General features: G+C 40.0%; 1 protein-coding gene across 1 annotated transcript in view; it reads left to right on the forward strand.

The window, feature by feature from the left end:
* DGKI (diacylglycerol kinase iota) overlaps positions 1-24,517 on the forward strand; it is a 237,482-nt gene that overhangs the window by 25,279 nt on the left and 187,686 nt on the right. Inside the window, exons 6-8 of the mRNA XM_021710904.1 lie at positions 10,034-10,147; positions 11,441-11,578; positions 14,482-14,560. Coding sequence (XP_021566579.1) covers positions 10,034-10,147; positions 11,441-11,578; positions 14,482-14,560 — 331 coding nt within the window. The remainder of the gene's footprint in view (positions 1-10,033; positions 10,148-11,440; positions 11,579-14,481; positions 14,561-24,517) is intronic.

The following is a 24,517-nucleotide window of genomic DNA, read 5'->3' on the forward strand; positions in this document are numbered from 1 at the left end:
AAAAAAAAAAAAAAAAAAAAAAATACATCATAAAGTCTTTCAGCCAAGAGGCCAAACCTATTTAACTTTGTTTAACCCAGTTAAATTATTTGGTCATAGAATTTTTCCCTCACAATACCAATTAAATTTCAATTGATTATAGTATTCTAGGGAGATATACTTAGGCAGATGGAGTGTGAAAATTTCCCAACTTCCTTTATCAAGAATTTCATCCAAAGGAATCCTTTGGGTATAGATATACTAAGTTTTTCCTAACTCAACCATTCCCGAGGTTAATTAAATTCATGGTTTAATCTGATCTCATAGGATCTAGGGCTGCTTAACAAGGAGTTTAGAATTAACTCAATGTGACTCCTTCCCATGCCTGTAGTTGTCATTTGTATTTTTAGCCTCTCCTTGTCTTCCCATGTGACTTCAGCATCCCACTCGCATCTTTTCTCCTTCTCTAAATCTCAACGACAGCAGCAGACAAGTTGAGGTGCTAGTTCTTCCTCTTTTTTTTTTTTTTTTTTCTTTTTGAGTTGGAGTCTCACTCCATTACCCAGGCTGGAGTGCAGTGTCATGCTCACCTCCACCCCAGTGTCAACCTGCTGGGCTCATATGCGCCTTCTACCTCCCTCAGCCTTCCAAGTAGCTAGAACTACAGGCGCGTGCTGCCATGCCCGACTAATTTTTTGATTTTTATCGTAGAGATGAAGTCTCACCAAGTTGCCCAGGCTGTTCTCGAACTCATGGGCTCAGGCAATCCCCTCACCTCAGCCTCCCATGTGCTGGGATTACAGTCTTAAGCCACTGCACCTGGCCTTCCCCCTCTTAGCTCAAGTCCACATCAGCCGCCTACACATCCCCCAGTTTCTTGGACTTTGTTGTTGCATTGGGTGTGCCTCCTCCCCATCCCCATGGAACCTCCCGTTACACCTCTTCTTTGTTGTCCCTCATTCTCTCTCCTTTCCTTGTCTTTTCCTCTACTCAGCAGACATGTGCAGGAATAGCTGTGTTAGGTTATGTAGAACTGAAGTATTCTCTGCAATTCGATAAGTACTTGAAAACATGGGATTTCAAAGCAGAAAGGATAAAGAGGGAAGAGAGCCAAGGACAGACACCTATGAAACACACAATGATGGAGTCTGAGCCAAAGTCCAAGAGGAAAATGAAAAGATGGAAAAACAGAAGGACAAATAGCACTCTGTTCTGTCAAGTAAACAAACCAAGAAAAGGAGCCTCAAGAAAGAAGCAGTAGTTAATTTTTAAGGAGAGACTAAAAGACTATCACTGAATATGGATACTAGAAAGTAGGTGGTGGTTTCAAGAAAGTAGTTTCAGTCGAGTGGGACAAGATCCAGAATGATGAGTAAGGGAAGCTTGGTACAATCCTAATAAACTCCTAATGGCCAGATATGGTGACAGTGTTGAGTATCTGATGCCTCTGTTACCCTCCTTCCTGACACATGGACTATCTGCTTCTACTTTTCTCATTCAGTCTTTTCTAGCATCTTCTTATTAAATAGACCATAATTAATGGGTATGTCGCAAGGCTGCCTGTTTCTTTTGTGTGTTAGGTATTTTTTCCTCTTAGGGACCTTATCTATATTCTTTTTTTTTTTTTTCTTTTGAGTTGAAGTCTCACTCTGTTGCCCAGGCTGGAGTGCAGTGGCATGCTCCCGGCCACCGCAGCCTCAACCTGCTGGGCTCTGGCGATCCTTCTGCCTCAGCCTTCCAAGTAGCTGGAACTACAGGTGCACGCTACCATGCCTGGCTAATTTTTTTTTGATTTATTATAGAGATGAGGTCTCGCCAAGTTGCCCAGGCGCGTCTCGAACCCGCAGGCCCAGGAAATTCACTTACCTTGGCCTCCCAAAGCGCGGGATTACAGGCTGAGCCATCAAGCCCGGCCCCTTATCTGTATTCTTAACTGCAGTTCTCATGTCCTTCCCTGTAACTCACAAATGTACTAGTCACTTATACTTGGGTGTCCAGCAGTCACTTGCACTAGGTGTGCCTAAAATAAGAGTATTTACTCTAGAGTTGGTGCCTGATTTTGAACTAATTGCTTTTGTCAGTGGTATCATCCATAGTTCAAACACGCAGAATCAAAACTTTGCTTAACTTGCACCATATGTAGACCCAGGTTTTGTTTTATTTCACCTTGTTAAAATAAGGTGTTTTGTGAAAGACGTGGAGTTTATGAAATATTTATCATGGTGTGTGGCTGATTTTTTTGTTTCATTAGCTTGGAATATGAAACTTTTAATTTGGGTTGGAGGCAGAGGTTATATAAAGAGGAGACAATTCAGTGAATTCATGAAGAAAAACTGCTGGCTTTAGGCAAGTGGAGTATAATTCTCGAGAGTGTCAGGTATATATGTGACATAGATATTCTGCCTGTGATTAGTGAGCATATCTATCACTGGAGCAGCTGTCAGAATTCTGCCAGTATAGTGACAAGGCTCACAGAGGAATCTGAAATGGAAAATTTTTGACTGATTAGTATGAGGATATATTATTTCTTAACCTATTAGTTCAAGTGCACAAAATATTACCTAACATACAAAAATTTTGCATTACTTTGGGGAAAAAAAGCATGGGTCTCAATATACTTTAATTGTAAGTTAATTTTTTTTTTTTTGAGTTGGAGTCTCACTCTGTCACCCAGACTAGAGTGCAGTAGCCTCTCCCGGCCACTGCAACCTCGACCTGCTGGGCTCCGGCGATCCTTCCGCCTCAGCCTTCCAAGTAGCTGGAATTACAGGCATACGCTACCACGCCCGGCTGATTTTTTGATTTATTGGAGAGATGAGGTCTTGCTGCCCAGGCGGGTCTCAAACCCGTTGGCTCAGGCAATCCACTCACCTCAGCCTCCCAAAGGCGCGGGATTACAGGCTGAGCCACCGAGCCCGGCTTGTAAATTAATTTTTAAAAATACAAGCAATTTTAAGAATTAGCTGGGTGTGGTGGCACATGCCTGTAATTTCAGCAACTTGGGAAGCTGAGAAGGGAGGATTTCTTAAGTCCAGGAGGTTGTGGCTGTGGTAAGCCATGATTGTGCCTCTGCACTGCAGCCTGGATGACAGAATAAAACCTTGATTCAACACACACACACACACACACACACACACACACACACACACACACACACACAAATGAGGAAGCAGTATATTATATCTTCAAATGATACACTTGGAGGTAGAAGTGGAAGAGGTAGTTCTCTTCTATGACCTTTGGCAGCTTCCTTCACCTCTTTTGAGACTTTCTAAATCTGCAAAGTGTTTCCTTCAAATGTGTTTCTTTAGAGCTGTAGAGTTACAGGTGAAGAGAACTACAATGCAAGCTACATTAGTAATTTTGAATTTTCTAGAAGGTGTTTTTTTAAAAAAAATGAATAAAAAGAAGCAGGTGAAATTAATTTTATAATGTATTTTAGTATTTATTCAAAAATATCATTTAACATGCAATTTATAAAAATCATTGAGCTAGTTTATGTTTTTTGTTTTTTGTTTTTTGTTTTTGAGTTGGAGTCTCACTCTGTCACCCAGACTGGAGTGCAGTGGCCGCTCCCAGCCACCGCAGCCTCGACCTGCTGGGCTCTGGTGATCCTTCCACCTCAGCCTTCCAAGTAGCCGTAATTACAGGCATGCGCTACCATGTCTGGCTGATTTTTTGATTTATTGTACAGATGGGGTCTTGCTGCCTAAGTGGGTCTCGAACCAGCGGGCTTAGGCAGTCCACTCACCTCAGCCTCCCAAAGGTGCGGGATTACAGGCTGAGCCACTGAGCCCGGCTTAGTTTATGTTTTATTCGTATGATCTTCAGAATCCAGTATGTTTGTACCCTTACAGTGCATCCAATTTGGATTGGCCACCTTCACGTGCACTGTCACCACATGTGGCTGGTAGCTGTCAAGTAGGACAGTGCGGGTATGGCCTGTTTGTAACTGATTGGCATAAATGGGAGATTGGCATAGTTACAGGGATCAGATAGTCTGGTTCCATCTTTGATCTCTTGGCTGAGATAAAACTCAGTTAACTCAGGAATAACCTCAATCCTTCATGTTCTTAAACCAGTAATAACTGCTCTTTGGCCCTGCTGTACATTTGTATTCTCTCACGTCCTGGTCATGTCGACATCTACACAGCTCCCTATGGCTGTCACCACTAAATGATGAATGAGCACATGAACTGAGAGACCCCTGAGGCCCCTTGTCATGGCTCCTAAGGTGTGACCCATGGTCCCTGTCTAGCTGGTTCTTGACAGATGAACTGGGCTGGATTTGCAAGTGCGCCTTTAACCATTTTAACCATTTCCCAAAGGGCTGGAATTAAATTGGCTTTAGCCATCCGCTTCGTGTTTATTTCTTGATCAGTTGGCTTCCCTGGATGAGGAGACACGCTGAACAGCAAGCACCCCCATGTCCTGGGTCACCTAGGCACAGCAAGGAAGAAGGTGTTATGTTCCTTTAATTGACAGGGTCAAGCAGACCACTCTAAGCCCCCTTTGCCCTCAGACTTAGCCTGTCTATGGCTCATTCTTTCTCACATGTAAGCACTCTTTGTGAAGGAGTGAGTTGGTATCCTAAATCTCCATTCTCTTTCACAAAGAAGTGCATACTTTGGCTTTTATCGTGATTTCTTTTGGGTTTATTTTAAACATGTTTCTTTTAACACATAGTGGCTTTATAAACTATTAGGTACAAACATAGATTAAAATATCAAAAGGAAGTTTCGTATTAGAAAGGGTCTCATACAATGCACATGGGGACAGTACCCCAGGCTGGGATGAGTTCAGAAATGCCACCTTTGTTTTCCTTTCATTTTGCAATGTGTGTGTGTTCTTTGCTTTCCTGTTTGTTTATACTGCAAATCAGTGTGACGTGTGTCTGCTCTGTTGGAAGTGAATGTCAGTTCACTGTCATCTCCACCTTTCATGCTGGTACACTGTGGAATGAAAATACTGCTAGAAGAGAATGTGGTGAACATTCAGTGACGGATGACCCTGAAATGAACAGTTGGTGGCAGCATTGGCCAGCTGCTGCTGTGCAGGGCTGCTCAGAGATAGCCGAAGGCCCTGGTGCTCTGGATCCATCGACCTGCTTTTCCTAAGAAGGAAGAAAAAGCCCTGCAGAATGGAGGAGGATCTGGCTCAATCAGAATAACTTTCTTCAGTTCTAGTGGAAAATATGCCAAGTGCTGTGTTTTGCAATTAAATAATTTTACGGAAAGGGTGCTGGTGACTGGTTGATAAAGATCTGGTTGATAAAGACCTCACAGACGCAGGCCAAACCCCAGCCCATGAGCCTGCAGCGTGCAGTGTGGACTTCAAGGAGGATCAGGGTCCTGATTACCACAGAGGAAGAGTGCCCAGTAATAGCTTTGGGTCCTTAATGGTATTTTCAGAGTTTTATTCTTATAAGGACAAAGACACAGATTATTACTCAAGATTTTTTATATCTTCTGCTATTGTAGATGTATACTCATTTCCAGTCTCTTTTTTACAGCCCTTTCCTGCTGCAGGGCAGCTTGGCTTTTACTGTTCTTTATTATCTGTGGGAGAAAGGCTTCTTGATGTGATGGCAGTCAAAAGTGGGACTGATTTGCAAACTTGGGGCTCAAGTTTTCTTTAAATGGAAAGATAGAAAGGGGATATTTTGTTTCTAGGGAATGGAAACTGGGCCTTTATTGATGAAGTAAGGGAAAAGGAAGAAAAATATAGCTGAGGTATAGTAGCTAATATTAATTTAGTATTTCTTTTTTGTCAGGCATGTGCTAAGCAATGTCAACAAATTATTTAATTGATGAAATAACTCCAAAGAAGCAATATTCTTATTATTACATAACAAAGAGCAGTATTATTATAATTATTGTTTTACAGATGAGGGGAAATTTAGAGAGATTAAGGGACTTGCCTAAACTCACTCAGCCAGTGTGCGGTGCAGCAGGGCTCTCTGCAGCTCCCTGCACTCCGGCATGATGCTGCCTTGACTTCAGACTGGTTTTTCACATTGCCTGCCTCTCCCTGGGAAGATGGAATCTCTGGGAAGATGGAATCTCGCTCCAATACAGCTCCCTGTACCCCAGCATATGCTTCTTGGGTGGTGATACAGCTGTTGGCCAAGAAAGCCTATTCAGAAACTGTGGAAGGAAGACACAACACAGACCCACCTCCACCAAACAGCTATTAGCTGAACATTGGTCATCTGTGAGAGAGTTTCAAGACACCACAAAATCTGTGCTGTGAAAGACAGGAGGCACTCAAGGACCCAGGGGTGATGCAGTGATGAAATATAAGATCGTCTGCCTATAACCAGGAGCAAATGAAATACTCGATCAATTGGCTATGGAAAAAAGAAGAGAGGTTATATTTTCCCAGTTTGTAAAACAAACCATTTGGTAAGAAAGGAAAAGTACGTTTCTACTCAAGTCAACTCTACTTTTCTGGGAGACCAAGTGCCAGGAAAAGGGGATGGCAAGAGGGCCAGAGTCCCCAGGGGCCTTAGCCACCTCATGGAATCGTAGCGTAGCATCGGTAGAACTCCTGAGAACCTTCTCTGAGAAAACAAGTAGGGACAGTACGGAGGAGGGTCTGAGGAGGGGCAGTTCTATGGATCATGGGAGTGTTAGGAGATAGACTGTCAATTTGTTTCAAAGTCATTTGGAAATTCTTTGTATTTAATGGGCAATGAACTAGCATCTTAACTTCCCATCTGTTTTATTATCAACTTTTCTCATGTAATACAGATTTTTTTCATTGCAGGCTTATCTTCAGATAAAGTTGTTTTGATTTTTACGTTTCTATTTCTGTGTCATTTCACCCCTTTCTAGTAGTTTTGAATTGTTTTCGGGAATTTCAGACTAAGTTTTTCTTTTTTTTTTTGAGTTGGAGCCCAGACTGGAGTGCAGTGGCCACTCCCGGCCACCGCAGCCTCGACCTGCTGGGCTCTGGTGATCCTTCCACCTCAGCCTTCCAAGTAGCTGGAACTACAGGCACGCGCTACCATGCCCGGCTAATTTTTGACTTATTGCAGAGATGAGGTCTTGCCAAGTTGCCCAGGCGGGTCTCGAACCCGCGGGTTCAGGCAATCCACTCACCTCAGCCTCCCAAAGGTGCGGGATTACAGGCTGAGCCACCGAGCCCGGCCAGACTAGGTTTTTCTATAAAATTATAAAATTATATGGCCTCTCTAGATCTTCTAAGGCTCCCATGCTGGAAGACTTGTCAGTGAGCTTGTGGGAATTTGGGTCAGCACTTACCAGAGAGAGGCTTTCTGGCTTCTTTCAGCCACACAGGCCTCAGCTTTCTTTGAGGCCTTAGCTTTCTTTGAGGTCTTCACTTCAGACTGGTTTTTCACATTGCTTGCCTCTCCTCTCTGGGAGATGGAACCGCGCTCCAATACAGCTTGATGCCAGCAGGGGGCATGCTTTTATTTTCCTATTTTCAAGCAGAAGCCAAACCCAGGCTTCCCTTTGTCTGTTGCAAGACCAGGAGCCAAGGTGATGGAAGCTTTATCCCAGCTTTGCCACTTCTGTTTGTTCCTGGCCCATGAACACACGCAGAGGACTTCTTCTTTTTCTTTTTTTTCTTCTGTCACTGTTGTGTCTAGAGTGAAATGGGGGTGTTGAAAGTGCAAGCTCCTAGCATTATCTTTACCAAGAAAAGAGACATATTGCAAGCAAGCATAAGAAAAGGGCCTAGTTTAAATCTACCTAGAAGCAAATGACTGACTTGTGAGTACAAATCATAAAGGAGAGGCTGAACACACATCATCTCTCAGAGACATTTTAAAGAAAATGCCTTATTTCTTCTCTCTGGATGGGATGTTGAGTTAGAATTTCACTACGTTCCGTTGCATGTCTGCAAGTCTGGTTCTACTCAGGGCTGTTTGCAAGTCCGTGACCCCAGATGGTTGGGCTTCCTGAGTGTTTATGTCCTCTTGAATGACCCTTAAGCCCCCTTCTTGTAGTTTATTAGAGCTATCTACTTTTACTGTGTTTAGTTTGAGCTTTTAGCAGTGCAGAAACAGTGTCTGGCACAAACATCAGGGCTAATTTAGCATCAGGCATTTTTGTTTTGACTTCTGTAGCAAGCTTTATTGGTATTGTGTGTAAAAGAAGAGACTAAAGAAGCTCTGGGTCAGAATCTAAGGACCTCTCTAGGAGTAAATTGCCCTGTTTAGGGGAATGGATGGACTTTCTGACACTTTTAGAGATCTGGATTTTTAGGTACTACATTTAGTGAACATTTTAGAAGTTAACACAATTTTAGACTCCATTGGTGGACAGGCACATTTTACATCCTGCGACACTGTCTTTGTGGAGGAGAAAGGATTTTAGGTGGAAGTCAGGAGAATCGATATTGCCATGATTCTGCCACTTCTAGTCATTTAGTCTTGAGAAAACGACATGATCTCACTGTGCCTCAGTTAATCAATGTGCAAGTTTACCGAACTTGGTTAAGCAATTTCTAAGGTTTCTCCAGCTCCAGATCTTCCAAATCCACATGCCACTGCCCCAAGATGGTCAGATGTAGGTTTAGATATCCAGATGTAGGTTTAGTTCTTTACGTAAAGGCTCCCTACACTGCAGTGGTGTTGGGTATTCCTAATTTCAAATGGCAGCTCTACCACGTGAACGATACTACACTGAGGAGGTCACTTAACCTTCCATATATCTGTTTCCTTATTTATAAAATGGAAGTGAAAATTAAATCTGTCTTACATAGAGCAGTTTTGCAGTTTAATAAGATAATTCATGAAAGACCTTTGCTCAGAGATAGTACATAGAAAGCTATCATTACATCAAGCTTTTTGTTATTGCAGACTCCTTGAAAGCAGCCTTTCTATCTTCTTTACCTTAGCCTCACTCATTTCTTTATTTCTGTTGTGCAGTTCTGGGTTTTACAAGCAATCGTGCTCAATAAATGTACTATTATAGTATTATTTTCAAAATACACGATTCTCATACAAATACAGAATGAATACATGTCAAAATTTTGTTAAGCTCTTTAATGAGAGAACTAGCAAGATTTATCAGAGAAGTAGAGAAAAAGAATGATGTAGCTCAAGCCAAAGTAATTGTTCTAAATTTGAGACAAAACTAATAAATGTCCTATGCGGGAATAAAATAGCAACTTTTAAGGTGATCTTCTCTTTTTGAAATTTGCATGTCTACAGGACAGAAATCTGTGTTAATCTACAATTATAAAACTCTTAAGCCTGTGAAACACTACTCTAGACAGTGTAAGGATATGCAGTTTCTTAATGTTATTTCCAATTTTGGATAATTTAAAAAATAATCATAAGACTAAATCCAGAGTATCTTTATCTTAGAAAAAGATTACATTGGAATATAATTCTAGTACATAAGTATCTATTTTCTGCCTAAACTTATAATGGGTACCAGGCCCATCTATAATTATGTTTTCATAAAGTTTCATTAAGGGGAATATTGCAGTGTTTAGGAAAACACTACCAATTTCCAAGATGATGCAATGGGAAGTGGGTACTTGAATGAATACTTACGTGGGCCATGCAACATGTTAAGAATTTTATGTACGTTTTAGTTTAATTTGTAAACAATCCTGTGAGTTAGGGATCATTATCCTCATTTTGAAAATCAGATAAATGGCTCTCAGTGAGGCTGAATAATCGAATCAAGGTTATGCAGCCAGTGTGAGCCAGAATTGAAATGCAGTCTTATTCTCAGTCATACATTCCCTCCATGCCCTGTTCTACGACCTAAATCTTAAACTCTCCTAAAAGTTAATGTACCTCCCTAGTTAAACACATGGATGAGTAGGTTTGGTTTTGCTGATATGATAGCGCATCATGTATACAGTGGTTCTTTTCCAAGATGCTTACCATTTTGAAACTGCTCAAGATAAGTTGCCTTTTTGTTCTCTGCCCACAGAATTAAAATATTTCTGTTTTAAAAGAAAAATGAAACCATTCTGTTTAGCTCTGTAAAGCCTCCTGATTTCAAGTTATCTTCTTTGTAACTTAATTATCTTTCTTTATCTCTTCTGGCCCCCAATATGTCTGTAGGTGGGCTGGATCCTTTCCATCCTGGATGAACTGCAGCTGAGCCCTCAGCCCCCTGTGGGCGTCCTTCCTCTGGGTACTGGGAATGACCTGGCTCGAACTCTCAACTGGGGAGGGGTAAGAACCGCTCCCAGAGGCTGCTTATCTCATCAGGCAACAAACAGAATTCCTTGATCCATGGATATTCTCATGGAGGGGAGTGTACTGCTGCTGGCTAAGGAATTAGAGTTGGGAATCAAAGTGCTGTAAGCCCCAATTTGATGTGGGAGCTTCTTCAGTTTAAACTTACAATCAGCAGGAGGGGAAAACATAGTATGAGAAAAATCTCGTGGTTAGTACAAGGCCTGGGGCTTTTTGAAGTGTCTACTAAAAGAGAGTGGGTAGATGGCCTCATGTCTTCATGCAAGAAGATCATACAGACTTGACCCCCAGCCCGGGCTAGCATACAAATCTGGCTCAGATTTACAACCCTTACTTTGGGAGAGTTAGGACTACTTTGAGCATTTGTTGTCACTATGACTTTGACTGTACAGGTATTTAGCCGCCCTGTCCACTGTGAAGCCAACTCAGGCTAACTTGCAGGGAGTAGTTCTGCCTGAGGTTACTAGCCAGTCTTCTTATTTATTTGTTTTATAGTTCTTAGGTAGTCAGAAGTCACAATATATCATGTATATTGTGTAAGTATACATACACATGTACAGCCCAACCAACTTTTGATCTAATCCCTATGAGATCATTGCCTAGGCTGGGCTCCATGAAAATTTTATTCAGATGTCTAGCAGATAATTCAGCCTTTGTCCAATTAACCTTGCAGTTTTTGTTTTTGTTTTTGTAAACAGTATATAAACAATGAATACTTACATGAAGCAACTAAGGTATTATTGGTGTTGACTTCTCCCATCCATATCAGTGACTTGACTGTTCTCAGTAGGACAGTTCAGTCATGCAGTCAGTAGAGGATCCTCTGGGAATGAGTAACTCCCCAACAGGGCTGTTCCTCAGTCAGATTTGCCTCAGGGTCATGAAAGGAATGGCTTGCTCCAAGGTCTGGGGGAGGTGAATGAGAGGAAATGTTAACAGGAGAATGTTGCCAATTAGATCCCTCCTTGATTCTCCCCCCAAGCACATATTTTGTGTGTCCCCAAATTCCTCAGTGCCTGCTGATGACTAATGGTTTTTGTTGATAGCAAAAATTACTCCTCAGTTCAAACCAGGCAGAGCTAGTTCTAAGCACCTTACCTTTGAGTATTGTCTTAAGTTCTAATTACCTTTAGGAAAAAAGTTCACTCTCCCAACCTTGCAAATTACAAAGTAAATAATATAGCTGCATGGTTCTTCTTTGTGTAAAATAGCACTGGCTACCCTATTCTCTACTCCAGACAGCAATGGGTGTATTCTCTGATTCCTCAGGGCTACACTGATGAGCCTGTTTCTAAGATCCTATGCCAGGTAGAAGATGGGACAATTGTACAACTAGATCGCTGGAACCTCCATGTGGAAAGAAACCCAGACTTACCTCCAGAAGAACTTGAAGATGGCGTGTGTAAGGTTAGAGAGTTCTTTCTTCAGCAGAAAGAGACCCTGGAGCATCTGCCTGGGCTGCAGGAGATGCATTCTTGGATGAAGAATCATGTACTGATTCCTTCCTATGAGATTATGGAGTGTGTTTGCATTTATGGCTACTAGGGTTATGAGTATAATAATACCACGTAACAATTCTGCCCCATGGACCTCTAAAGAACTAGATTTCATGCTACTTCCACAGCTCAGAGAGCTGTTCTTGATTACCTTCCATACTAGAAAGACATGTATTCATTTTTTAATCTTCCAAGCTAATTGCAAATAACCTAGGAGAAGATGAAAAATATATAAGCTCTGAAGCATTAAGCCCTTGTTCCTTCAGTAGAAAGATAAATGCCTGAGATTTCTGGTCTGATATCAAATATCACTTATGATTAGGAGGTATTCACTGAGCCAGTTTTATCACTTGGTTGGGTCTTGAGAGTACCTAAATAAATGTTTTAACTTCATGTTTTCATTTAGTGATTGAGCTTGTACTTCAACCCAAAACAAAAAAAGGGATGTAGTTGTAAATGTATAATTATAAAGCTTCAGTTGATCATTTGGCTCTAAATTCTGGTCTCAATTTCAGATAAATTTGGTAGTTTGCTGAGCAGCCACTTCCTCCATACTCTTCCACTCTTCTTCTAGGATAGTATTTTCAAACTTTGTTATGTGTGAGAATTTCCAGTTATGTTTGTTGAAATGCAGAGATTCTGATTGGGTAAATGCAGGGTTAAACCCAAGTTTGTACTTTGAACAATATCCCTGTTGTGGTAGACTGTACCATTGATTGAGGCTAAAATTCCATGGATATTTTAGGCTTAATGATAGATCAAGCCCCATATCATTTTAGATCAAACTAACACCCATTTATTAGCACCATGGTCCTGACCAATTATGATACATGCTCAATTCCTTATTTGGCTAAAGTTAAGTTAACTTTAAGTTTTGCTCCATCTTTATGGGTTTTTTTACCTTACACTGTGATCCTGAAATTAATATGGTTTCTAGTAGATGTCATGATAGCTCAGCTGAACTTGAGTTTATAATGTCACAATATTGTTTAAACAAGTATCATCTTGGAATTTGATGCATTTTTTCTAATATATCTAACTTACAGAAATTGGGGTACCATGTGAATATTTTAAGGTCTTTTTCCTACTAAACTTGGAATGGTTAAGCCTGCAATGGAACCCATATTGAATTCTCTTCCCAGTCGCTTAAGAAAAGGACAGACTTCTTGGTGCAGCTAAGGAACATCAATCCAGATAATTAAATGGCTTGTACAAATGGGTTTTTTAGATGATGTGTAGGAAACTGGGGCAAGTTTTACTGAAAAATCTGAATACCTTAAAAACTGACTAAATTGGGGTATTATTTAGAGGATGGTGACCAGATGTTCTCCGAGCTTTCAGGGGATGCTAAGACATGGGTTAGAATTGTAGCCAAAAGAACATAATTGGTAGGGGAGATAAACATGTCTGTGCTCTGGCAGCATCAACAGCCTATGCTGTCATTACTAACCACTGGTATCTTGTTTAAGTGCAGGAACTGGATATTCTCAAATACAAAACCAGAAGAGCGAGACAGGATTTTGGCATTGTTCTATGTGTTTAGTTTCTCTCCCTGTTCTCCAGTTAGTTTTAACCATTTCTAAGAGTTGATTTGGATTTTGAGTCATTATAGACTCTGACTTGAGGGTTTCCATGTCGGATTATTCCTTACTTCCATTAGACACCAAGGCAATACAGTTTCTTTCTTCTGGCATTAAATCTCTCTCTCTCTCTCATACCATTTTTTGTCTTAATAGGACAAAGTTGTCTTCCTAGTGAAACAGAAAATCTTGCTGATCAAGGGGCATGTGAAAGACTATAATAAACTAACTTTTGAGATCTTGAGGGTTGAATCACTTGTTTCTCACAGAAGACAGGTGCAGTTCAATTAGGAGCATAGACCTGATAGTCATCTGGAAACATCCCCTCTATTTACTTTAATGTTTATCTTCTGAGTTGCAGAAGGAAAAGTGAGAGAAGCAGCCTTTGCCGGCTAGCATTTACCACATGCTTTCCTAATTGCCCTGTCGTTGAACCTCAGCTTTAAAGGCACATTAGCTTTGCAGTTTCAATAAGGATTTTAGGCTGCAGGATTCTCTCCTTTCCTCAGCTTGTAGCGGTAAAGCCAGAGACCCAAAGGCCTCAGCTTCCATGTGTATCTGTGTGGCTGTGTTGGCAGATTTCATGGTCATGTTAAAGATACAAGATTTGTTAAAACTAAATGGGACTTTGAATAATTCTGATATGTACTTTTATTGTTTTGCCCTCTAGGCCAACAATAGCTACATGGTTCAAACTGCTCTATTTTTTAAAAATATAACTTATGTAAAAAAAAAAACAAAAAAAGTATGTTGAAAATGGCTACTGGGTAAACAAATTAAGCATTGATTCTAGGTTTTAATATTCATATGCTGAGTATAAATTTTTGCAAAATGTATATCTACTGGTTAAGACATGATCCTTATGATTGAGTTTACCTGCCGAGTTTGCTTAGTGAATCATTATTCTTTGTAACTACGGCAAGCATGCATCCCCCAGCTTACAAATTTTTATTATTATAGCATCCACACGAATGGTTTTTATTTAATCATTTATATTTGTAGCTATTTTCCCTGAACTACCTATAGTTCTTGAGATTATCACTTGATTTAAGCTTTCACTAATAAATTCATTCGAGAAGCACCTGTTCCTGTTACGTAAATACCCTCTCTTTTGAGTCGTGATGACTCTGTCTCCTGGAGACTGACCTAGGATAGGTGTCTGACTTTAGCTTTCTTTTTTCTCTTTCTGCCTTGCCACACGCTACTTTACCGCTCTTTCTATTTATTGTTGCAGCTCCCTCTGAATGTGTTCAATAATTATTTCAGCCTTGGATTTGATGCTCACGTCACACTGGAATTCCATGAATCCAGAGGTGAGGACAACGTCCCATTTCCATCTCCCAGGGAGGAAGTTTCCAGCAGGTGTTTTGCATGTTCCCTTTTGTTTGCAATCACTTGAGTGTTTAGTGTGCTTTAGTGTTGTTATGTTTTAATCTTGATGGTGACTCTAGGCAAGCTGGGCAAGATGTAAACTTTTACACATGGAACCTTGAAATCTAGTTGTTTTGGATCTCATAGACAGTAAAAGATGGGGCCAGATGTGTATTCCAGATCTCTGAACTATTTATCTTTAAGATTGATGAATTAGAAGTGAGTGAACTTCTAAGTAGTGATAAAGAGAGACTCTATTACTAAAGTCATTAGGATATTCCTAGCTTCCCAAAACACTCATTATTTATTTATTTATTTATTTTTTGAGCTGGAGTCTCACTCTGTCGCCCAGACTGGAGTGCAGTGACTGCTCCCGGCCACCGCAGCCTCGACCTGCTGGGCTCTGACGATCCTTCCATCTCAGCCTTCCAAGTAGCCGGAATTACAGGCATGCACTACCACGCCCGACTGATTTTTTGATTTATTGTAGAGATGAGGTCTTGCTGCCCAGGCGGGTCTCGAACCTGCGGGCTCAGGCAATCCACTCACCTCAGCCTCCCAAAGGCACGGGATTACAGGCTGAGCCACCGAGCCCGGCTCAAAATACTAGTTATTAAAGTTTAACCCTATATAACCAGAGCTATTAAAATATGGTAGCAAAACAAAAAAAGTTCTCCCTATGTGCATTAAAGAAACAACAGACCTCTTAAGACAGTAGAGGGGCTGTGAGTAGTTTAAGTTGAAAGAAAAGAGTAGGATGGTGATTGAATTCGGTAGGAAGGTGCTGGGTTTACCTACTGGATCAGTGAATGGGGCTGTATAGTAATTTAAGATGGAGTCAAGATTGGGGAAGAAAACAGTCTTTGAAAGAGAAGATGAAATAATGACAAACTGTTAAATATTTCCTAACATTTTGTTATGTCACTTAAAACTGAGAAAGTTTAGAATTTTGACTTATGCTGTGTAGCCCCTGTTGTCCTGTCTCTTTTGTTCTCTCAATCTATCTCTTAAACCCACTTCTTATTAATATCACTATACTATACATCTGTGTCTATGCCTGCATCTATATTTTTACCTGGTTTCTTGAGAATATATTTATATATAACCAAAATAATGCTAGGATCTATATTATTAAGAAACTTGTAAGATAGAAATCATAAATAAGGAGGTACTTCTTTTCCTCCAGGTTCTGGAACAGCATAAAGTGGTTTTAGACCATATAATCTGCAATGCAGTATACTCAAAGTTCGAATTCAGATTTTCAGATTCCAGTAATAACAGAAAATTCTGATAATTATCTTATGAGCTAGAAGTCAAGAGTGGAGATATAGAATTTGTATTTGTAGTTAGAATACCAATGCAAATGAAGGACAAATCTGTGAATTTGCTTACTGAATTCAGCACTTTTGGTAGGCTTTTGCCTTCCTGGTGTCATGAGACTTTGAAGGGATAGGCTCTGTAGAGGTCAAATTCTGTGCCAAGCAAGCATGATACTGTTTGAAGAGAAAGCCAGAGTTTGGTCTTCTCTCTGATTAATCAGAGAAATCATAGCTAGAAAGTATGATGAACAGAAATTCAAATATCCCAAAGCAGAAACACTCCCTACCCCCACATCACAGAGTATTTAGAGATTGGATAATTCAGAGGGACCTACATTAGGGACATTTATGTTTATACATGTGTGATTACAAAAAAATTGGTTAAAAGATGCCAGGCATGAATCTTTGAATGGTTTATTGCCCAGGCTTAGTGTAAGTGTTCTAATACTGTATTAAATGAAATTGCAAGCATTTTTCTTACATGTAAGCCAGAGGCTTTGTGGAAAACCAGCCACTGAAGGGATGATCAGTGAGAATTTACATCGATTTGGGAGTAAGAGATAGAGTATTCAAGAAAGTGAGATAGAGATGTTAAAAAAATAAATATCCATAAGATACTGGAACCACAGGACCATTCTTTGGTGAAGGGTATACGAGTAGCTGCTAAAAAAAAAAAAAAAAAAGATATTGGAACCAGATTTTGTTGATACACTTAGACCAGAGATGTGGACTTTTCGGTATCTGTTAATCTCTCTTTTTACATTAAACACAAGTAATTATTTATGTATGAAAAGTATAATTAGGCCGGGCTCCCTGACTCAGCCTGAAATCACGCGCTTTGGGAGGCCGAGGTGAGTGAATTGCCTGAGCCCATGGGTTCAAGACCTGCCTGGGCTACTTGGTGAGATCTCATCTCTATAATAAATCAAAAAAATTAGCTGGGCATGGTAGCGTGCGCCTGTAGTTGTGGCTACTTGGAAGGTTGAGGCAGAAGGGTCATTGGAGCCCAGCAAGTCGAGGCTGCAGTGGCCGGGAGCGGCCACTGTACTCCAGTCTGGGCGACAGAGTGAGACTCCAACTCAAAAAAAAAAAAAAAAAAAGAAAAGAAAAATATAATTAGTCAAACTAATATATATTTACTATTTCTGTTCATTTGTATTTGACTCATATTTTTTCTGATTAGTCAATAAATCGTAAGCTAAGTGGTAGAAGAAGAAGTAGAATAAGCAAGGCCATATTTTCAGTTGGGACAAGCTTGCTTATTTTGTTGGTAGCAGTGAGAGACTGTTCTCAAACCAAGAATACTCAGAGTTGAGACTTAAAACTATTCCCCAACACAGTTATTGCTTGGGGCTTCATGAGAAAACTTGTATCATTTGCCATAAAATACCTGGAGGATGACACAGTGCCTCATGAGAGCCATTGTGAAAAAATGAGCTTGAACAGAGGAATCTATTAGGTATCAGTCAGGAAAATACATTAATTTAAATTGAGAATTCTGCCAATTCCTCTACATAAAATGGATAATTAATACAAACTTCATCAAGGCAGAATTTTCACTGTTAAAAAAAATTTAACAGTGGAAAGAATCTTTGGCATTGATATAAAAATAGCCCATCAAATGGACAGTGCTTTTAGTATTTCTTTTAGAAGGGACAATTAAATGACATTCATTTGGAGGCAGTTTATTAGCATCATTACTGTGCAAATACTTTTAGAATTATCAGTGAAAAACCAAGCATAGAGTAAGGATAGGCTTCACATTTTAATTGACTTTGTATATAAAGAAAGCAAACATTTGATAATTTGGGTTTTTGTATTTTATTAGAAAGAAGGTATATGTCATTGGTTGGAAAACAGAGATGATATCTTATTCTTCCTAAAGTGGCCTAGCCATTCATGGTGGAACTGTTTCTACTTAAATATCAGAAAGTGCAATTGTTTGGAGCAGAATTTGGAGGTGTAATGGGGTTGGCCATTTAACTGCCAGCTGGAGTTTTGCCCAGTACTTTCATCATTATTGTACTGAGACGGTGCCTGAGGAGGCACACTGAAAATATTCCAGTCTGCTAATTAATGTATAGCCGTATTAATAATGATTATGGCTATCAGGGACAGAGTTAGGTCTTACTTTGACGGCTAGATAAATGAGATTATCATTTTTTGGACATGAAGGATATCAAACACATCAAAATTTTAGTCTGAGATCAGATGATGAAATTTTACTACCTCATTGAAATTACTTATTATTCAGAGGAATTGAACCTTATGCTACAAAGTCAAGGAAATACAATCGTAACTCTAGAAGAGGCAGTATTTAAATTTGATTTAGGATTGATTATTTTCATTGAATATACAGAGTCATGCATATCAGCTGGTTTAAAGGATTATGAATGTTTCATGATCCCTATTATAGAGAATTGACAGGTTTCTTTTAAAAGGTGTATTTGCAATGGCTTGCTGAATTCCATCACTGCTAACAACGGTACAAAGAATGCATCCCTGGGCTCTTGTCTGGGCACTGAGGCTCAAGCACAGATTGCCTTTGAGAAACTCTATCTGTGGTTCTCCAAAACATTCTTTTTCACCTGGAACCTCTGTGTGACACCATCTACTCATCATTCAAAATTCAAACACACCTCCCTTTGGAATACTTTTATGATCATTTCCTTTTTGTATACTTCATCTTGTGTAGACTACCTTTTATAGCACATAAACAATGACGTTATACTTTTCATTTTCATACCTGTCTCCTCCATTCTAAACTCTATGAGGGCAAAAGACCTCATCTGATTCATTTTGTGTCTCCTGTACTAAGTGCAATGACTGTCTCAATAAGTGTTTGTTACAGTGATGGCATGTTTAATTGGGGGCTAGATCCCATAGATAAAAGATAAATAGTGGTAGGAGGTAATATAAAGGAAAGGCAGTGAATACTATAGGAGTCTGGTAGAACTGGTGGCAAAAGAAAGGTGGTATTGGTGGAAATTTCCAGAAAGCATAGGAGGTAATATAACTGGGATATCTAGGGGGAAGTGTCGTATAGGCAAGGAGTAAAGCAGGTGAGAGCATTTCAGACAGACAAGTAGAGAGAGACAAATGAGCTTGTTATAAAGATATATTTTGAAAGATTTTTCTATGTTGTTAGGAAAATAATGATAGCATTGGTACAAATTTTTGTCCTTAATGGGAGATGATATTGGAAAGAAGGAAGTTTTTTTAAAAAATATATACAATTTGAATAGAAAGTGGCAATATTACTGTCACTGAGATTGAGTAGATACCCAATAGAAAGAATATGGAAGATTTGTGAGATATATGGGATCCAAAGTGTGTTTAGATTTGTGTAAATATAATGTTAAACATATTTGTGAATATCTTCCTAATGTACCCTAGACAAACTGGATTTTACATAAAATTTAGTCAAGGAGTTGAAAATATAGTAAAGGAAGACTATTATAAAGATATGAATACTGAATGTGTTTGTGTGTATGTGTATAGTCTTAATGATTGCAAGTGGAAAAACTCATTAGTCTGAATTGTGAGTTAGGGAGCTTTGCTTGTCAACATACAGAGATGGCAAATGTGTGCACACAGACCATGTGAGTAATACTCCAGTTCTGGAAACCTGGAAATGTATTACACGAAGTAAAGTGTGTATCTGAACCCACTGTCATTTCTTTCACTTCATCTTTAGTTTTGAGCTGGTTCTTCCCTGTTATTCTCTTAGCAATGGCTATTAGGGCTAAGGTTAGTTAGTTGAAGGAAGTCAGAACATATGCATACAGTATGTTTAACCAATCCATTTATATTTTAAAGCTGTGTATTATATTAGATAACAGAAGTCTTACACATTTTTATATTTATTTCATGAAACCTAAGATTACAAGGGTTATTTCATTATCAATAAGTTTACATTGTATATTTTCAAAAATACAAATAAGTATGCTGACTTTTTCAACTACTTATTCTACATTTTGATGTAATTTTGGTTTTTCAACATGAAATGGAAGAACAGAGGATTGCTTATCTTTTGCTCTATATACTAGGTTTTAAAAAGCATGTGTACTACTGAATTTCTATCAGCAGTGAAGAATATCATTTTGATATGCTTCTGTGTGGGCATGGTATTGTGATTCCATTTACATGTGCAATTCCAAGGTGCAGTCTGATTGTAACCTGGGAGATTTGACTCATTAGTTTTGGCTAGTAAGGCTTCACATGTCAGAATGTTGGCTTTAAAGTTATAGTAGGCGTTGGCTTCAGTGTTGCCACCACCACGGCCAGTCAGCGATAGGGGATCAGGCTACTGAATGCCAAGAAGCAGATCACCAAGCAGGTATCTGAGGCTTGCTAGAAAGACAAGAACTGAAGGCTGAATCAGCCAAAGGGCAGCTCAGGCTGAGGTTGAACAGTGCCCCCTGCAAAGGGAGAAGGAATTCAAGGCCAAGGAAACTGTGCCACTGGGGACCCAGGGTGGCTGCTGCATTGACATGGAGAAGGAGACCCAAAAGAAGACAACCATCCTCCAGACCTACTTCCAGCAAGACAAGGTGAAGTCTTGGGTAACCTCTGGTCCTTGATCTGCAACATCCATTCAGAAATCTGTGACTACCATATAAATAGATAGGAGAAGAAGGAAGCACTTTTTCCATCAACTGGCACTCGGGATGCCCTTATGCTCATGAGGCATGCATTTCAATTCTGGCTCACAACGGCTGCATAACCTTGATTAGATTATTCAACCTCGCTGACAGCCATGTACCTGATTTTCAAAATGAGGATAATGATACCTAACTCACAGGATTGTTTACAGATTAAACTAAAATGTACATAAAGCCCTTAACATGTTGCATTTTGTGTTCTTATGGAAAGGCACTACAGTTATTTCTGTATATTATATAGTGGGTCCTTTCACTTTTTGGAGAGTGGCCAATCTAGTTTCTTTGTACAATCTTAGAACTTAGCTAAAAATTTCATATTTTTACCTCATATTTCTTAGAAATTTATTTGGTAAACATTGTCTGTTTTCCTGTGCCTTTAAGGTCAAGGAACATTTATATCAATATTAACTTTTCTTTCTTAGATCCAGTAAAAAAGATTCTTCGAAGAAATAAAGGGATTAAATAATTTTTTCCCTCATGCTTTCTTAACGATCAAGGCTTTATTTATGAAAAAGTAATAAGCAATTGTTGTAACCTATGTGAAGCCAAAGCCAGCCTTAAAGTAGTTCATTCCTGCTAATGGTAATGACAATGAATGCTAGTTTAATTGTTTGGGCTGCTTTTAGTTTCTCTTAATCAAAACAACTAGATGACAGAATTTAAAAACTTATTACCTTATTACTTGGTGTACTGGTAACTATGTAAAAGTAAAGACTCTTTGTCATGCAAAAAAGGCATTGTATGTTAATTAAGAAAATATTAACAACCTGAGAAGGTAAATTAATACATGTTTCATGAGTATTGTTTAGGTTCTTGAGGAACTTGATGGACATCACTGGCAGCAGAGTAGCATACTACTAATTCCCTACATTTTTTTTTTTTTTTTTTGAGTTGGAGTCTTACTCTGTCGCCCAGACTGGAGTGCAGTGGCTGCTCTGGGCCACCGCAGCCTCGCCTGCTGGGCTCTGGCAATTCTTCCGCCTCAGCCTTCCGAGTAGCCAGAATTACAGGCATGCGCTACCACGCCCGGCTGATTTTTTGATTTATTGTAGAGATGAGGTCTCGCTGCCCAGGCGGGTCTCGAACCCGCGGGCTCAGGCAATCCACTCACCTCAGCCTCCCAAAGGCGCGGGATTACAGGCTGAGCCACTGAGCCCGGCGACTTTTTGCTTTTTTGAAGACACATTTGTTTGGAAGGCTGTAAGACTGGCCTAAAGAAAAGAGTCTGTCAGAATCATTAAGAAGGTCTAAGAAACGAGAATGGGGGTAAGAGATTAGTTATACAGAAAGAAGGAATGAATAGATCTTTTTAAATAAGTTAATTGGTTTGTATTAGACCCTCCCAAGACCTGGAGGTTGACAGTCAGGCTGAAAGAAATATTTGAAAGAGACTTACAGCTAAATTGCAAGACCAGTCACAGGCAAAACCAGGGTTTTAAGATCCCCATTTTGATGACATATATCATGTCATTGTGCTATATATAATAATAGGGTTAATATACTTAATTAATTGAATGGATTATACCCAGAGCTCCATCATTATTGCAAATGGATTACATCTAGAGCTAAGTCATTTAGATATTTAGATAATTTTGAGTTGATGCTATAACAGGATGAGCCCTTTGGGAACCTTGGAGGGAGTGGGTATACAGTGTTTTTCCTACAGGAGGAATGTGAATCATGGGGCCAAAGGGTGAACAATGGCAGGTAGAATTTGGGCTTTTTTGACCTTCGCCATCTGGTGTATGCCTGTGGCTATGTTACCTTCCATGGCCAAGGCATTTTGTAGATATACTTAAGGTTAATAATCAGCTGATAGGGAGATAATCCTGGATTATCTGGATGGGCCCGGTGTGATTCCTTAAAAGCAGAAGTGGAAGCAGAGGGGAAAGTCAGAGAGATTCCAGTGTGAGAAACACATGATGTGCCATTGCTGGCTTTAATGACAGAGAGGATTAGGAGATAAAGCATGAAGGCAACCTTTAGAAGTTGAGATGAGCCCTTGCCAATGGGCAATAAGGCAAGAGAACTTCTTTCCTGAAAATGGTAATCCGTCAAATCTGTTTTAAAGAGGTCAACAACAACATGTCATTCAGCAGTCACTTTTCTACACCGTTAAATGGTCAACTGAGATCAAGAGTAGAGATCCAGGAGGAAGAGCAATTGTGTCATTTTTATCTTCTTTTTGTTCACTATGCCCTATATGTTAACCTTTTGCCTTTATTTATTTATTGTTTCTAGGTTCAGTGTACTTAATTTGTTAGAACAGGGAGAAGGGTTAAGGAGAGCTTTAAAATACAAAAATAGTAAATCAGAGGAAGATAACTCTCCAAAGCCAGTCTACAAAAATACTACCTATTAAAAAGTATTCAGTTCTTCCCTCAGTTTCCATGCTATGTGCTAATATTAGGTTCCAAGAATTATGAAAATACTATCATACTTATTTGTCCAGTTGTTTCTTGAGATCTTGTCACTTCTGCCCTGCTCAGTCTCAGTGAATGAACTCTTTGCTACTTGTCTTCACCTAGACAGCAGTTGTTGGAATTGCCCTCCAAAACCTGGTAGGATTTGGAGCATGCCAGCTGGTTAGCCTACTGTCTAATGAGGAGTAACATGGAGGAGGACCTAGCCTAAGAAATAAGGAGCAGGTAGGGTACAGTAGAAGACTACATGTAGACAGTAGGTTTTTTTGGAATGTCTTGGAACTTTATTACAAAGAAATACTTGAGGAAATAATATTTCATTTAGGGATTTTATACTCCCTTGAATTCATGTGAAAGTTCTCTTTTTTTTTTTTTTTTTGAGTTGGAGTCTCACTCAGTCGCCCAGAATGGAGTGCAGTGGCCACTCCCGGCCACCGCAGCCCTGCCTGCTGGGCTCCGGCAATCCTTCTGCCTCAGCCTTCCGAGTAGCCGGAATTACAGGCATGCGCTACCACGCCTGACTGATTTTTTTATTTATTGTAGAGATGAGGTCTCGCTGCCCAGGTGGTCTTTGCGGGCTCAGGCAACCCACTTACCTCAGCCTCCCAAAGGCGCGGGATTACAGGCTGAGCCACCAAGCCTGGCTTTTTTTTTTTTTTTTTGAGTTGGAGTCTCACTCTGTCGCCCAGACTAGAGTGCAGTGGCTGCTCCTGGACACCGCAGACTCGGCCTGCTGGGCTCCGGGGGTCCTTCTGCCTCAGCCTTCCAAGTAGCTGGAACTACAGGTGCGCGCTACCACACCCGGCTAATTTTTTGATTTATTGTATAGATGAGGTCTCACCAAATTGCAAAGGTGAGTCTCGAACCCGTTGGCTCAGGCAATCCACTCACCTCAGCCTCCCAAGGTGCGGGATTACAGGCTGAGCCACCAAGCCCGGCTGTGAAAGTTCTTTTATGTGGATTCTTGTTTCGTTGCTATGGGTCCTTAACCTATATAACATATAGGAGCCAACTCAAAATTAAGCTGTTTTTCAACCAGACCCTTTGCTGTAATATGCCCTGAGTTCATTTACCAGGCTACCCGTGTGTGTGTTGTGTATGTATGTGTGTGCTTGTATATGGATTCTCCACTAAACAAAATGAGTTTTCAAGGCCTGTCACAAACAAGAAAGCAGATGGTAGTTTCAAGTTTTTGCAAAATGTGAAAGCAAATTACCCATTCATTTTTATCCAAATTCTCCATATTTAATTACATTTGGAAACTGTACACATCGTTTATGGAAGTCATGCCCTATGAAAGGCAAAGCAAGCCGGGCTTGGTGGCTCAGCCTGTAATCCCACACTTTGAGAGGCTGAGGTGAGTGGATTGCCTGAGTCCGCGGGTTCTAGACCCGCATGGGCAACTTGGCGAGACCTCATCTCTACAATAAATCAAAAAATTAGTCGGGCATGGTAGCGTGCACCTGTAGTTCCAGCTACTTGGAAGGCTGAGG

This window comes from Carlito syrichta, unplaced genomic scaffold (genome assembly GCF_000164805.1).
Source record: "Carlito syrichta isolate Samal-C Ts95f unplaced genomic scaffold, Tarsius_syrichta-2.0.1 Scaffold301636, whole genome shotgun sequence".
In the NCBI taxonomy this organism is placed as follows: Eukaryota; Metazoa; Chordata; class Mammalia; order Primates; family Tarsiidae; genus Carlito; species Carlito syrichta.